The sequence below is a fragment of the Chrysemys picta genome, chromosome 4 (genome assembly GCF_011386835.1).
Source record: "Chrysemys picta bellii isolate R12L10 chromosome 4, ASM1138683v2, whole genome shotgun sequence".
In the NCBI taxonomy this organism is placed as follows: domain Eukaryota; kingdom Metazoa; phylum Chordata; order Testudines; family Emydidae; genus Chrysemys; species Chrysemys picta.
The window spans coordinates 19,815,629-19,828,731 of record NC_088794.1 but is presented as its reverse complement, the minus strand read 5'-3'; the positions used below and the strand labels follow the sequence as shown (position 1 = coordinate 19,828,731).

The 13,103-nt window shown below is 48.1% G+C and overlaps 1 protein-coding gene across 2 annotated transcripts in view; it reads left to right on the top strand.

Moving 5' to 3' along the window:
* TMCC2 (transmembrane and coiled-coil domain family 2) overlaps positions 1 to 13,103 on the top strand; it is a 74,495-nt gene that overhangs the window by 14,587 nt on the left and 46,805 nt on the right. For both annotated transcript variants that reach the window (XM_005306421.4, XM_065591525.1), the window contains one exon: positions 6,060 to 6,566. In XM_005306421.4, coding sequence (XP_005306478.2) covers positions 6,060 to 6,566 — 507 coding nt within the window. The remainder of the gene's footprint in view (positions 1 to 6,059; positions 6,567 to 13,103) is intronic.

Here is a 13,103-nt window from a genome sequence, read left to right as displayed (position 1 = left end):
CCAACTCCCTGGTGAACACAGATCCAACCCCTTGGATCTTAAAACAAGGAGAAATTAACCATCCCCCCTCTTTTCTCCCACCAACTCCTGGTGGATCCAGACCCAATCCCCTTGGATCTAAAAACAAGGAAAAATCAATCAGGTTATTAAAAAAGGCTTTTAATTCAAGAAAAAGGTCAACATCATCTCTGTAAAATCAGGATGGAAAATAACTTTACAGGGTAATCAATCTTAAAGAGCCCAGAGGACCCCCCTCTAGCCTTAGGTTCAAAGTTACAGCAAACAGAGGTAAACACCCTAGCAAAAGGTACATTTACAAGTTGAGAAAACAAAGATAAAACTATCACGCCTTGCCTGGCTGTACTTACAAGTTTGAAATATGAGAGACTTGTTCAGAAAGATTTGGAGAGCATGGATTGATGTCTGGTCCCTCTTAGTCCCAAGAGCGAACTCCCACCAAAACAAAGAGCACAAACAAAAGCCTTCCCCCCACCAAGATTTGAAAGTATCTTGTCCCCTTATTGGTCCTTTGGGTCAGGTGTCAGCCAGGTTACCTGAGCTTCTTAACCCTTTACAGGTAAAAGGATTTTGGAGTCTCTGGCCAGGAGGGATTTTATAGTATTGTACAGAGGAGGGCTGTTACCCTTCCCTTTATAGTTATGACACGCCCCCCAAATCACAGATAGTGTTGGACAGCCAGTTCCACACTGGCTGTGATTTCTTCCTGGAGCTCTAGGAGAAAACAGAGTTAATAAGACACATGCACCTTTAGACATACTACTGATTATATAAAAACTAACAATATGTCCCACATTCCAAGAACAATTTTTAACCAGTTGATTCTGGGAAACTTTCCCGGGAGAGTGCATCAGCCACTTTGTTAGAAGCTCCTGAAATGTGTTGTATTTCAAAATCAAAATCTGGGAGAGCTAAACTCCACCGAAGAAGTTTTTTGTTATTCCCCTTGGCGGTATAAAGCCACGTTAGCGCAGCATGGTCGGTTTGTAGTTGGAAACGCCGTCCCCAAACGTATGGGCGTAGCTTTTCCAGCACGTACACAATGGCGTAGCATTCCTTTTTGCTGATTGACCAGTGACTTTCCCTCTCAGACAGTTTCTTGCTGAGAAACACAACAGGATGGAATTCTTGATCCAGTCCTTCCTGCTTTAAAACTGCTCCCACACCCCGCTCAGACACATCTGTGGTTACTAGGAACGGTTTGTCAAAGTCTGGGGCCCTTCGCACAGGGTCAGACATGAGTGTCGCCTTAAGCTGGTTAAAAGCCTTTTGACACTCATCAGTCCACTGAACTGCATTTGGCTGTTTCTTTCTGGTTAGGTCTGTCAGTGGGGCGGCGATTTGGCTGTAGTGTGGTACAAATCGCCTATAATATCCAGCCAAGCCTAAGAAGGATTGGACCTGTTTCTTTGACTTTGGAACCGGCCACTTTTGGATAGCATCCACTTTGGCCTGTAGGGGATTTATAGTTCCTTGACCCACCTGGTGCCCCAGGTAAGTCACTCTGTTTTGGCCTATTTGACACTTTTTAGCCTTAACAGTTAGTCCTGCCTGTCGGATGCGCTCGAAGACTTTTTCCAGGTGCTCCAGGTGCTCTGCCCATGAATCAGAAAAAATGGCCACATCATCCAGGTAGGCAACTGCAGATTCTCCCAATCCCGCTAGGAAACCATCTACAAGTCTTTGGAAGGTGGCGGGTGCATTTCGCAGCCCGAAAGGGAGCACATTAAATTCATACACCCCTGCCTGGGTGATGAAGGCTGACCTTTCCTTGGCGGGTTCATCTAGTGGTACTTGCCAGTATCCCTTGGTTAAGTCTAAGGTAGAGATGAATTGGGCATGTCCCAATTTCTCCAATAGCTCATCTGTGTGTGGCATTGGATAGTTGTCAGGACGAGTTACAGCATTTAGCTTACGGTAGTCCACGCAAAAGCGTATTTCCCCGTCTGGTTTGGGAACTAGAACCACTGGAGATGCCCATGCACTGTTAGAGGGGCAGATTATACCTATCTGTAGCATGTCCTGGATCTCCCTTTTTATAGCAGTTTGGGCATGAGGTGGCTCCCGGTAGGGTGGGGTTCTAATTGGGTGAGCATTACCTGTGTGAATGGAGTGGTATGCCCGTTCAGTCCGTCCTGGGGTGGCTGAGAACATTGGCGCAAAGCTAGTGCACAGCTCCTTGATCTGCTGCCGCTGCAGACATCCAAGGGTCACGGAGAGGTTCACCTCTTCCACGCCACCATTACTTTTTCCTTGGTAGTAGACACCTTCAGGCCACTCCGCGTCATCTGTTTCCTGGGCTGTAAACTGGGAAACCTTTAATTCTCTGGAATAAAAGGGCTTAAGAGAATTAACATGGTATACTTTAGGCTTTATGTTGGAGGTGGGGGATGCTATGAGATAGTTAACAGCTCCTAGGCGCTCCTGGACCATGAATGGTCCTTCCCACGACGCTTCCATTTTATGGGCCTGGAGCGCCTTTAAGACCATGACTTGGTCTCCTACTTTGAAGGACCGTTCTCTGGAATGTTTATCATACCAGGCCTTTTGCTCTTTCTGAGCATCCTTTAGGTTTTCTATAGCAAGGGCTAAAGAGTGTCTGAGGGTGCTTTGTAGGTTGCTTACAAAGTCTAGAATGTTAGTTCCTGGAGAAGGCGTAAACCCTTCCCATTGCTGCTTCATCAACTGTAATGGCCCCTTAACCTCGCGGCCATACACAAGTTCAAATGGTGAAAACCCTAAACTGGGATGTGGTACAGCCCTGTAGGCAAAAAGCAACTGCTGCAACACTAGGTCCCAATCATTGGAGTGTTCATTTACGAATTTACGTATCATGGCCCCCAAAGTTCCATTAAACCTCTCCACCGGGCCATTGGTTTGATGGTGGTAAGGGGTGGCAACCAAATGATTCACCCCATGAGCTTCCCACAGGTTTTTCATGGTCCCTGCCAGGAAGTTAGTTCCCGAATCTGTAAGGATGTCGGAGGGCCAACCTACCCTGGCAAAAATGTCTTCTAATGCCTGGCACACAGTTTTAGCCCTGGTGTTGCTTAAGGGTACTGCTTCCGGCCATCGGGTAGCAAAATCCATGAAAGTCAGTATGTACTGCTTTCCTCTGGGTGTCTTCTTTGGGAAAGGACCCAGAATATCCGCAGCTACTCGCTGAAATGGGACCTCAATTATGGGTAGTGGCTGGAGAGGGGCTTTGACCTGGTCTTGGGGCTTTCCACTCATTGGCACACAAGACCGGACATAATTAGCAACATCCTTGCCCATTCCCTCCCAGTAGAAGGACTTCCCCAACCGGTCTTTGGTTCTGTTCACCCCAGAATGGCCACTGGGATGATCATGGGCTAAGCTCAAGAGCTTTACACGTCTGGTTTCCACCTTAGGGCTCTGAACCGCCGACGGGCATGCTCAGGTGTCAGCCCCATTCTGATTCTGGCCTTGTGTCACGGAGTATTGGGGAACTCAGGGCCCTGCACCCCTGGCTTCCTGCGATTCACCATGACTCTCAGCCAGCCAGTAAAGCAGAAGGTTTATTTGGATGACAGGAATACAGTCCAAGACAGGTCTTGCAGGCACAGACAACAGGGCCCCCCTCAGTTAGGTCCATCTGGGGGTCCCAGGGCATCCCAGCCCCCCTTTGGGAGGTCAGAGCAATCTCTGCCTCCCAGCCATCTCACCACCCAGCTTCCAAGACTCTGCCTTCAGCGACCCCTCCCACAGCCTTTGTTCAGTTTCCCGGGCTAAGGTGTCACCTGGCCTCCAACCCCTTCCTGGGTTCTCATGTTACACGCTCAGGTATTCTTCTCCGGGCAGTCTACCATCCCCCAATGCAGACTATCCTAGCCACACTCCCCTGTCAGCATTCACACACCACAGTAAAAACAGTCCCAGTTCGTCACACCTTGTTTTTAAAAAGTTCATAACTGTTCATGTGTTCCTTAGGCATTTCAGCCGCCACCTCTGCTAAGGGTCCACTGAGCTGCGGCCTCAGCTCTACCGTGTACTGGTCTGTAGTGATGCTGTACCCAAGGCAGGCCCTTTCAAAATTTTCTAAGAAGGCCTCAGTATCATCTCCTGCCTTGTAGGTGGGGAATTTTCTGGGATGGGAAGCGGTACCTGGAGAGGGGTTGTTAGGGTTGGCTGGTATATCCGGCCTAGCCTTTGCTAATTCCAATTCATGCTTCCTCTCTTTTTCCCTCTCCTCCATCTCTTTTTCTTTTTGCTCCATTTCTTTTTGTTTTTCCTCCATAGCTCTTTTGTGGGCATCCTCTTTGGCTTTCTCTTCTCTTTCAGTAGCTGCTTTCTCGAGTTCTTTTATTTTGAGCAGTCTCATATGATTTTTTTCACTTTCTTCTGCTGCCAGTCTGGCCAGCTCTAGTTTAGTAGGGGTGTCACTGGTACTCATTTTCCTGCTTTGCTGGTCTGGGTCACACCCCCTCTGCAGTTCACTGAAACTGGGATGCACTCAGCTCAGGGCTGCTTAGTTAACAGAGACTTTCTAACTAGCTATCCCCGAGAGGTAGAAAGAAAAAAAACAATTCAGCTTGTAAATTCCTTTTGCCAGCTGTTTGTTCACTGCTTGAACCCTTCTCTTAACAAAGACCCTTGTTAAAAAAACTTAACACCTCTGCATTCAGGCAAGGAGAGATCAGATATACATCTACCTTCAGCTCTGCTTTCTAAGCAGCTAGAAAGGAGAAAAAAAATCTTACTGGCTTTGGGTTTAAAATGATCCCACTGCTCTGCCACCATGTCAAGGCTCCTTGCCCACTCTGAACTTTAGGGTACAGATGTGGGGGCCTGCATGAAAACTTCTAAGCTTAACTACCAGCTTAGATCCGGTCCGCTGCCACCACTCCCAATGGGCTAACTCCCTTCCCTGGGTAGCCTTGAGAGACTCTTCCACCAACTCCCTGGTGAACACAGATCCAACCCCTGGGATCTTAAAACAAGGAGAAATTAACCATCCCCTCTCCTTTCTCCCACCAACTCCTGGTGGATCCAGACCCAATCCCCTTGGATCTAAAAACAAGGAAAAATCAATCAGGTTATTAAAAAAGACTTTTAATTAAAGAAAAAGGTCAACATCATCTCTGTAAAATCAGGATGGAAAATAACTTTACAGGGTAATCAATCTTAAAGAGCCCAGAGGACCCCCCTCTAGCCTTAGGTTCAAAGTTACAGCAAACAGAGGTAAACACCCTAGCAAAAGGTACATTTACAAGTTGAGAAAACAAAGATAAAACTATCATGCCTTGCTTGGCTGTACTTACAAGTTTGAAATATGAGAGACTTGTTCAGAAAGATTTGGAGAGCATGGATTGATGTCTGGTCCCTCTTAGTCCCAAGAGCGAACTCCCACCAAAACAAAGAGCACAAACAAAAGCCTCCCCCCACCAAGATTTGAAAGTATCTTGTCCCCTTATTGGTCCTTTGGGTCAGGTGTCAGCCAGGTTACCTGAGCTTCTTAACCCTTTACAGGTAAAAGGGTTTTGGAGTCTCTGGCCAGGAGGGATTTTATAGTATTGTACAGAGGAGGGCTGTTACCCTTCCCTTTATAGTCATGACACGGGGCTTGGGGAAACTGACATGCAAAAGAAAAACCTGTGTGGGCAGAACACAGACCTGAGAATGCCGAGTTACAGGTGCCACACCAGCCTTCATTCACGTTGTTGTGCCTGCGTGCTACAAGGAGCTGCTGTCAGCAGCGTGAAATCTTTCTAAAGCACATGCTGAAGTGCCCGGGTACAACACAGTCCCAGCCTTCTGAAAGCCCTCCAGCCATGCAGGGAGGCAGTGTCTTCTTTTACATGATCCCAGTGTTATTTAGTGGATTTCACTGAAGCTGCGCCATTTTACACCAGTAGACAATTTGGCCCCAGGGCTGTAATGTCATGAAAGAGTATTTTTCATCTGTCATTCCATCACCGTACTATTTAGCTGCCGTATATGGACTGATTAAGAGCAGGGACATACAATCCAGGGTTCAATAATAATGGTTTGTGTGCTTTGTTTTCTTTCCTCTGTCACAGAAAATACAGCAGCTGTCAGAAGGCTCCATGTTTGGCCATGGCCTGAAGCACCTTTTCCACAGTCGCCGCAGGTCGCGGGAACGGGAGCACCAGAACTCCCAGGACTCTCTGTCGCAGCACTACGGGATGTCTGACCATGACTCCCCTGATGAGAAGGAACGCTCGCCAGAGATGCACCGTGTCTCCTATGCCATGTCCCTCCACGACCTTCCTGTACGCCCCACTGCCTTCAACAGGGTGCTGCAGCAGATCCGCTCCCGCCCATCCATCAAGAGAGGGAGCAGCTTGCACAGCGGCAGCCGCCGGAGCAAAAGCAGCTCCCTTGATCCCCAGAAAGGCAGCCCCCATCTGATCCGGAAGGCTCCCCAGGATAGCAGCCTCACAGCCATACTGCATCAGCACCAGGGCCGGCCAAGGTCTTCATCTGCCACAGACACCGCCATCTTGCTGGCTGAAAGTGGGGCTGTGTACCTCCTTCCGGAGGAGTCGGAGTGCCTCGCCGACAAGGTAGGCTAACCGTGGAAAGACTTAAGCCTGGCAGTGCCTGGCCCACTCCCCGTGAGAAATCAAATGAGGCCCGCAGAGTTCTGCCATGCTGTGGCCCCATCTTTAATACAGAGGCCAGTCCCAGTGTGCAATGGTGTTTATTGATCCAAGTAGCCAGACTGTTGCTGCTGCTACCTGCCATATCTATGGGCAGTACCTCCACGTTAAAGATGCAGGAGCTGCCGTCTGCTCCATTTTAAGCAAATTAGGTGCGTTCCTCAAGCTCCAGGCAGATTGCCAATGTGACTCTCATTGTTTTGGGCATTAATGCTAGGAAATAAGAGATTGTCTGATGGCTGCAACTGTCAGCGTCTCCATAGGATTAAACCCTGTAGCACCCTTAATAGGCCCTATTTTTGATGTGGTGGTTGCGCATTGTTCAGAAGGTGAACTAGGGGATTGTTAGAGTCTGCTCTAGAGAGGACATGGGGCCCAAGAGCCTATAGCATGAAGAGTATAGAATGATGGGATCCTATCTGGGGTATCCGGCATCCTGTAGAGAGGTACTCAGCCTGCGCTGCTCCCTGCATGTACCCTGTCTGACCCTGTCGCGCCATTGCTTGCTTTGTGGGGAGTGTTGAGATCATCTTTCAGAAGCTCCCCCCTTGCCCCCCCAACACACGGAAGCTGTGTCCGGATGTGGGTAGTTTCTGGTCTCCCCGGCTGCTGCCCTTGGAGTTGCTATTTTTGGAAAGCCCCTTCATGAAGCATAGCTGCCAGTCGTCCCTTCAGACGGTGATTTCAGGCACGGGAATTCCCAGGGAACTTTGTAGCCAGGAGGCGCTTGATCCAATTCCTCCTGCTGTTAACCAGCCCTGAGTCAATGCAGCAGGACCTGGGGGTGGTGTCTGTGGGTGGGAGGGAGCCAGGAGGGAAAATGCATGAGTCCTGCAGTCGCACGGAGGACGTCAGAATAAAAGTAAACAGATTGGGTGGGGAGGAATGTGCTTGTCTTCTCCGCCCCCCTCCCCCAATGGTTGCAGCTTATCTGCAGAAGCATGCCCAGGTCGATGTATTATCCAGAAAGCCTGATGCACCATAACCAGCCGCTTCTCATAGCTCACATAGTGGCCACTCAGCTAATGTCAGACTGTGGGCTCCTGCTTAATCCCTGTAGTCTCTGGGCGGGAATCTTTTAGCTCATAAAGAGAACATCATCTGCTCAATAACTTCTCCTCCTCCTCCTCGGGTTCGCCTCAATGCCTATTTTTAACTCATAACTCATCTCCTCTTTGCAATCATTTTGATTTAATGAACTCATCAGCCGGCTTGTTGGGCAGTCATGGTCTTATTTGGCTGGCTGTTTCGTTACACGACACCGTTCTGCTCTGAGTTACTGCTGTGCGAACCTCTTTGGGGAGTGCATGGGTGTAACTGAGACAGGCTTTGGCTCCAGATCGACAGCCTTATGCCTGCAGGCTGATTCAGAGAGTCAAAATTCATAGATTCCAAGGCCAGAAGGGACCACTGTGATCATCTCATCTGCCCCCCTGTGTAACCCAGGCCGGAGAACTGCCCCAAAGTAATCCCTAGAGCAGAGTGTTCAGAAGAACCTCCAATTTGATGTAAAAATTGTCAGTGATGGAGACTCCACCATGACCTTTGGTCAATTTTTCCAGGGGCTATTTACTGTCACCATTAAAAATGTACGCCTTATATCCAGTCTGATAGCTTCAACCCAAGCCCCTGATTCTCAGATTGCCCGGCCACTCATGGCCCCTGGGTGCCAGGAATGGGATTCTGCTTCACAGGGTTTTTCAAGTACGCTTCAGAGAGATCTGGCAGCGTATAGGGCTTGATCCTGCACCTTCAAAACCCAGAATTGAAGGCTCAAGCACCTTGCAGGATTGGACCCTTGGGGGATTGGGTCTTAAGCAGCCTCCATATCAGGTGGACGCTAATAGGCAGAGATTTTATTTCTTTCTGTCTGAGATATTCCTAGGGGGGGGTCTATCATCCTGAGATCTAACCTGGCACCAAAATACCAGTCATGGGTGTACTATAACTGTTTAGCTAGATAGAGTGAACCTTATCAGCTGCACACCCAGATGTGCTGAAGGGATGTCCTTGTGATTAGCTGTTGGAAATCGGGTTTGCTGATGTAAATGCCCCTCAGGTGGAAAGTGTCGTCAGGCCATTAGTTCCTCTGGAGCAGGGAGAGAAGAGTCTGAGGTAGATTTGTACACTCCCCTGAGATAGATTCTAATCCTGCTCCCAATAGCTCCGGTGGGAAGAGGTTCAAGTCTTATGTACAACCCTCCTTCCGTCCCCCAGAGCAATGAGGTGAATAGTTCAGACGGTGCCTAGTTGACATACCAGATCCTGCTCTCATAGCCCACTGCCTCCCCCTTTCCTCCCGTCAACAGCTTCAAAGTGCACACGTTTGACAGAGCCCTGCTGAAAAGTAGAGCACCCCAAGCACCTTTGGAAAGAGGATGCCTTTCCGCCTAGGAAGAAGCTGCTGTAATTATCCCAGTCCGTGAGATGAATTTTAATGCTAGCTAGCAGCTCACCCTAACCAAACAAGCCTGCTGGTTTTGGTGGCTGCCGGCTGTTTCGGCATGTCTCTGGGTGAAATGAAGGTGAGGAATGTGCCATTGCATATTCCCAGGAAGGGGATTTGTGGGAGAGAGAAGGGGATCTTGCGGAGAGCTGTATAAATCCTGCATAAGGACTTTAGCAGCTTTTAAGAACCAAACTGCTACGAGAACAATGGACTGCGTGGTCGTTTCACCCAAGGAGTGCCACGTCACTTGACTGCTAAGCCATCTGTCCCCATGGCTTTTTCTAACACGCTGCCCGTTGTTCCGTGATTAAATTTTCCCATAAAGTAGCTGCAGCAGGGAGGGGAGCAGAGTCAAAGATACAGTTATTTACCATAGGATTGTAAATGGAGAATGCCTGGTAAAGCATCCAGCCCATTCCCCTCCAGTAGGAGGAAATACCCTCATGATAGAGGAGAAGAATTAAACAGCTGCGATGACGGGTTATAGCCCAATGATTAAAAACGGTATGGACTATGGAGTAGAGCATTGGACTGGGAGTCAGAAGACTGGGGCACTATTTCCCGCTCCGCCTGTGACCTGGGCAGTCACATTGCCACTCTGTGCCTCAGTTTCCCCTCCTATCTATTGTCTCTTTAGGTTGTAAACTCGTTGCAGTGGGACTCTATCTTGCTCTTTGTGTTTGCAGTGCCCTGTACCATAATAAAACCTAGCTCTTACATAGCGCTTGTCATCCGTAGGTCATAAATTGGGCTATCCTTATAGTTAGAAAGTGTTTCCCAATAACTAACCTAAATCTCCCCCGCTGCAGATTAAGCCCATTACTTCTTGTCCTACGTTCAGTGGCCGTGGAGAACAGTTGTTCACCATCCTCTTTGTAACAGCCCTTAACATATTTGAAGAGTGTTATCAGGTTCCCCCCTCAGTCTTCTTTGCTCAAGACTAAACATATCCAGTTTTTTTTAACCTTTCCTCATAGGTCAGATTTTCTAAACCTATCATCATTTTTGTCTCTCCTCTGGACTTTCTCCAGTTTGTCCACATATTCCGTAAAGCGTGGTGCCCAGAACTGAACACAATATTCCAGCTGAGGCCTCACCAGTGGTGAATAGAGCAGGACAGATACCTCCTGTGTCTTTCGTATGACACCCCTGCTAATACACCAAGAAGAAGAAGAACCATTTTACCAAGTACATTACATGGTTGACTCGTGTTCAAGTTGTGATCCACGATAAGTCCCAGATCCTTTTCAGCAATCCTACTGCCTAACCAGCTAGTCCCGTTTTGATATTGTGCTTTTGATTTTTCCTTCCTCTGGGCAGTACTTTGCACTTCATTTTATTGAATTTCTTCTTGTTGATTTCAGACCAATTCTTCAATTTGTCGAGGTTGTTTTAAATTCTAATCCTGTCCTCCAAAATGCCTGCAACTTCTCCCAGCCTGGTGTCATCCACAGATTTTATAAGCATACTCTTCCCTCCATTATCCAACTAATTAATGAACATTTTGAATAGTACTGGACTCAGGACATACCCCTGCTGGACCCCATTAGATACATCCTCCCGGTTTGAGATAACTACTCTTTCAGTACGATCTTTCAACCAGTTTTGCACCCACCTTATGGTAATTTCATCCACACCACATTGCTCTAGTTTGCTTATGAGGATGTCATGCTGCGACTGCGTTAAAATCAGAATCTACCGCTTCTCCCCTTGCTACTAGGCCAGTAACCCTGTCAAAGAAGGAAATTTGGTTGGTTTGGCCCTGTTTGTTCTTGACAAATCCATGGATCCTCACTCCCATTCTTGAGCTCTAACTACCAGAAATACATTCCTCCCAGAGCTGACAACAGAACCCAGGAACCCTGGCTCCTAATCTTCTGTGTTAAGCACTAAACCACACTGTCTCCCACACTAAGGTATAAGATCCAGGAATCCTGACTCCTGTTCCCTGCTCTAACTACCAGACTTCACATCCTCTCCAGAATTGGGAACAAAACCTGGAAGTCCTGACACCTGCATCTAATCTTCACTTTCCCTCTCTCTCACTGTAAACAAACAGCTGTGTCTGCCTGGAGCAGAAGACCTGGAGAGCCGCTGGCTCTTGCTACAGTGAGTCCGAGCTTGGAAAGACATCAAGGATGCCAGCTTGTTTATTTGCCTGGAAGGGATTGGGATAAGCAAGGGCTGCATTTATAGCCAATTGTTTTAAAGATGAAATTCTGGGTCCCAGAAAGAGAGAGAGAGCTCTGGGTTTTTTTTATTATTATAGCAGGACCCAGAGACCTCAATCAGGATTGGGGCCGCACTATGCTGGGCACTGTACCAAAAATCTCTGTCCCAAGGAACTTACTTATCATGAGAATACTTCCTACTGGAAAAATTAGCGTTTGGCAGGAGAGATGTGAGCAGATGCATTGGAACCCCTGCCACTCCACTCTGTGCCCCCACAAGCATCCAGGAGGTATGGAGGGAAAGGGGAAATGGACCACGTTCCATCCCAGCAGCCAGCCATGCAGGGGAGGAGTGGAAAGTGCTATAGGGCCAGCTGATGATCATTTCCATTTCTCTGTTGTGTCACTTCCTTCAGATCCATTTCATCATTAGCCCTTATTGTGTCATTCGTTTTTTTATTATTATCTTTCTTTCTTTCATTATTAGTTGTTTGTTATTACGATGCAGCCAGCTTGGCATGAGCTACCGAATGGGGTGCACGGTTAATAAAATCAATCCAGCGACCCCCCCAAGACCTTACATCCTTGGATTTGCAAAAAGGCATTGATCCTGGAAGTCCTAGCACCAGGCTCAGCAGGGCGTGCAGGGTGCTGGTTGTGCTCCCAGGCATGTGTGAGCAGAGGCTGTGTAAGGTTGTGTGCTGTGTGTAGCACAGTGCATTGAGCATGCCCACCCTTGCATGCCCACTTTCTTACTTGGCAGAGTGCAGGTTTAAAAAGGGAGCGTGGACCTGGGTGTGTCTCAGGAGGCTTGGGCTCAAGTGGGACCCATATCCTGCTTAATGGGTGCCAAGCTCCATGCTCCTATCTCAGGCTTCCTCCTGCTCCTGTGGTAGCATCTCATTAATGCAAGATCCAGGTCCCCCACACTCCCCTGGCCTGTTCAGCACAGTGCATGGAGTATTCCCTGCCTACATGGTACAGGATCAAGCACACAGGGTAAGGGGTTGAGTCTCCTACCTCCAGACCTCAGGCACCTGTTAGCTGAGATTTCCTGAAGGCTTTCATCCTGGATCAGCAAAAAACACAGCCAACAGGAATATGCAGACAGGGTAAGTGGCTGCAAATTGGGACTGTCCAAAGTGATTTTTAAATTGCTTTGCACGTAGCTAATAGAGAGGATGATATTTCCAGCTAGCATTTAGCCGTTTTAATTATGAAACAGTGCAGATTAACACAGCTGCACAGCACTCTGAGGACAAAGTGCAGCCAGTGAGGGAAGTGACACATGCTTGTTAGTTGGGAGCAGCTTTCAGCTCTGTTGCCTCTGAGTGACTGGGAGGAGAAGATGAGTTTATTGTTCACTTCATTCTCAGGCGCAGTTGCCCAGTGCACCAGATTGTCACTCTGGGAGCCGTGGTTCAAAGCGGATTCAGGATCTCTTGTGTAATGATTTTGGTGGTCTCAGCTGCACACTCGGCAGACATGACTGAAATGCCACTCGCTCACACAGCAGCATCACCAACCCCGAAACTCACTAGTCTGGCCCTCAAAAATCAGGAACATGGCTTAAAAATAATATAGTTTGGGTTCTTTTGATTTGCCTTCTGCGTTTTGAGCCTTTAGGGTTCCTATGTTCAAGCTTTTCTCCACAATCATGAGGGCTGGAAACTTATTTTTGCTTTAGATGAAAGCTGAGATTCTCACGGGATAACATGACTCCAGGAGCTGGGACTTTAAGAAGACCAAATATTGCAAGACTCGTAATAAATCACAAGAGTTAGCAACACTGTTTGGTCTCAGGAACAGTCGGGAACTAGA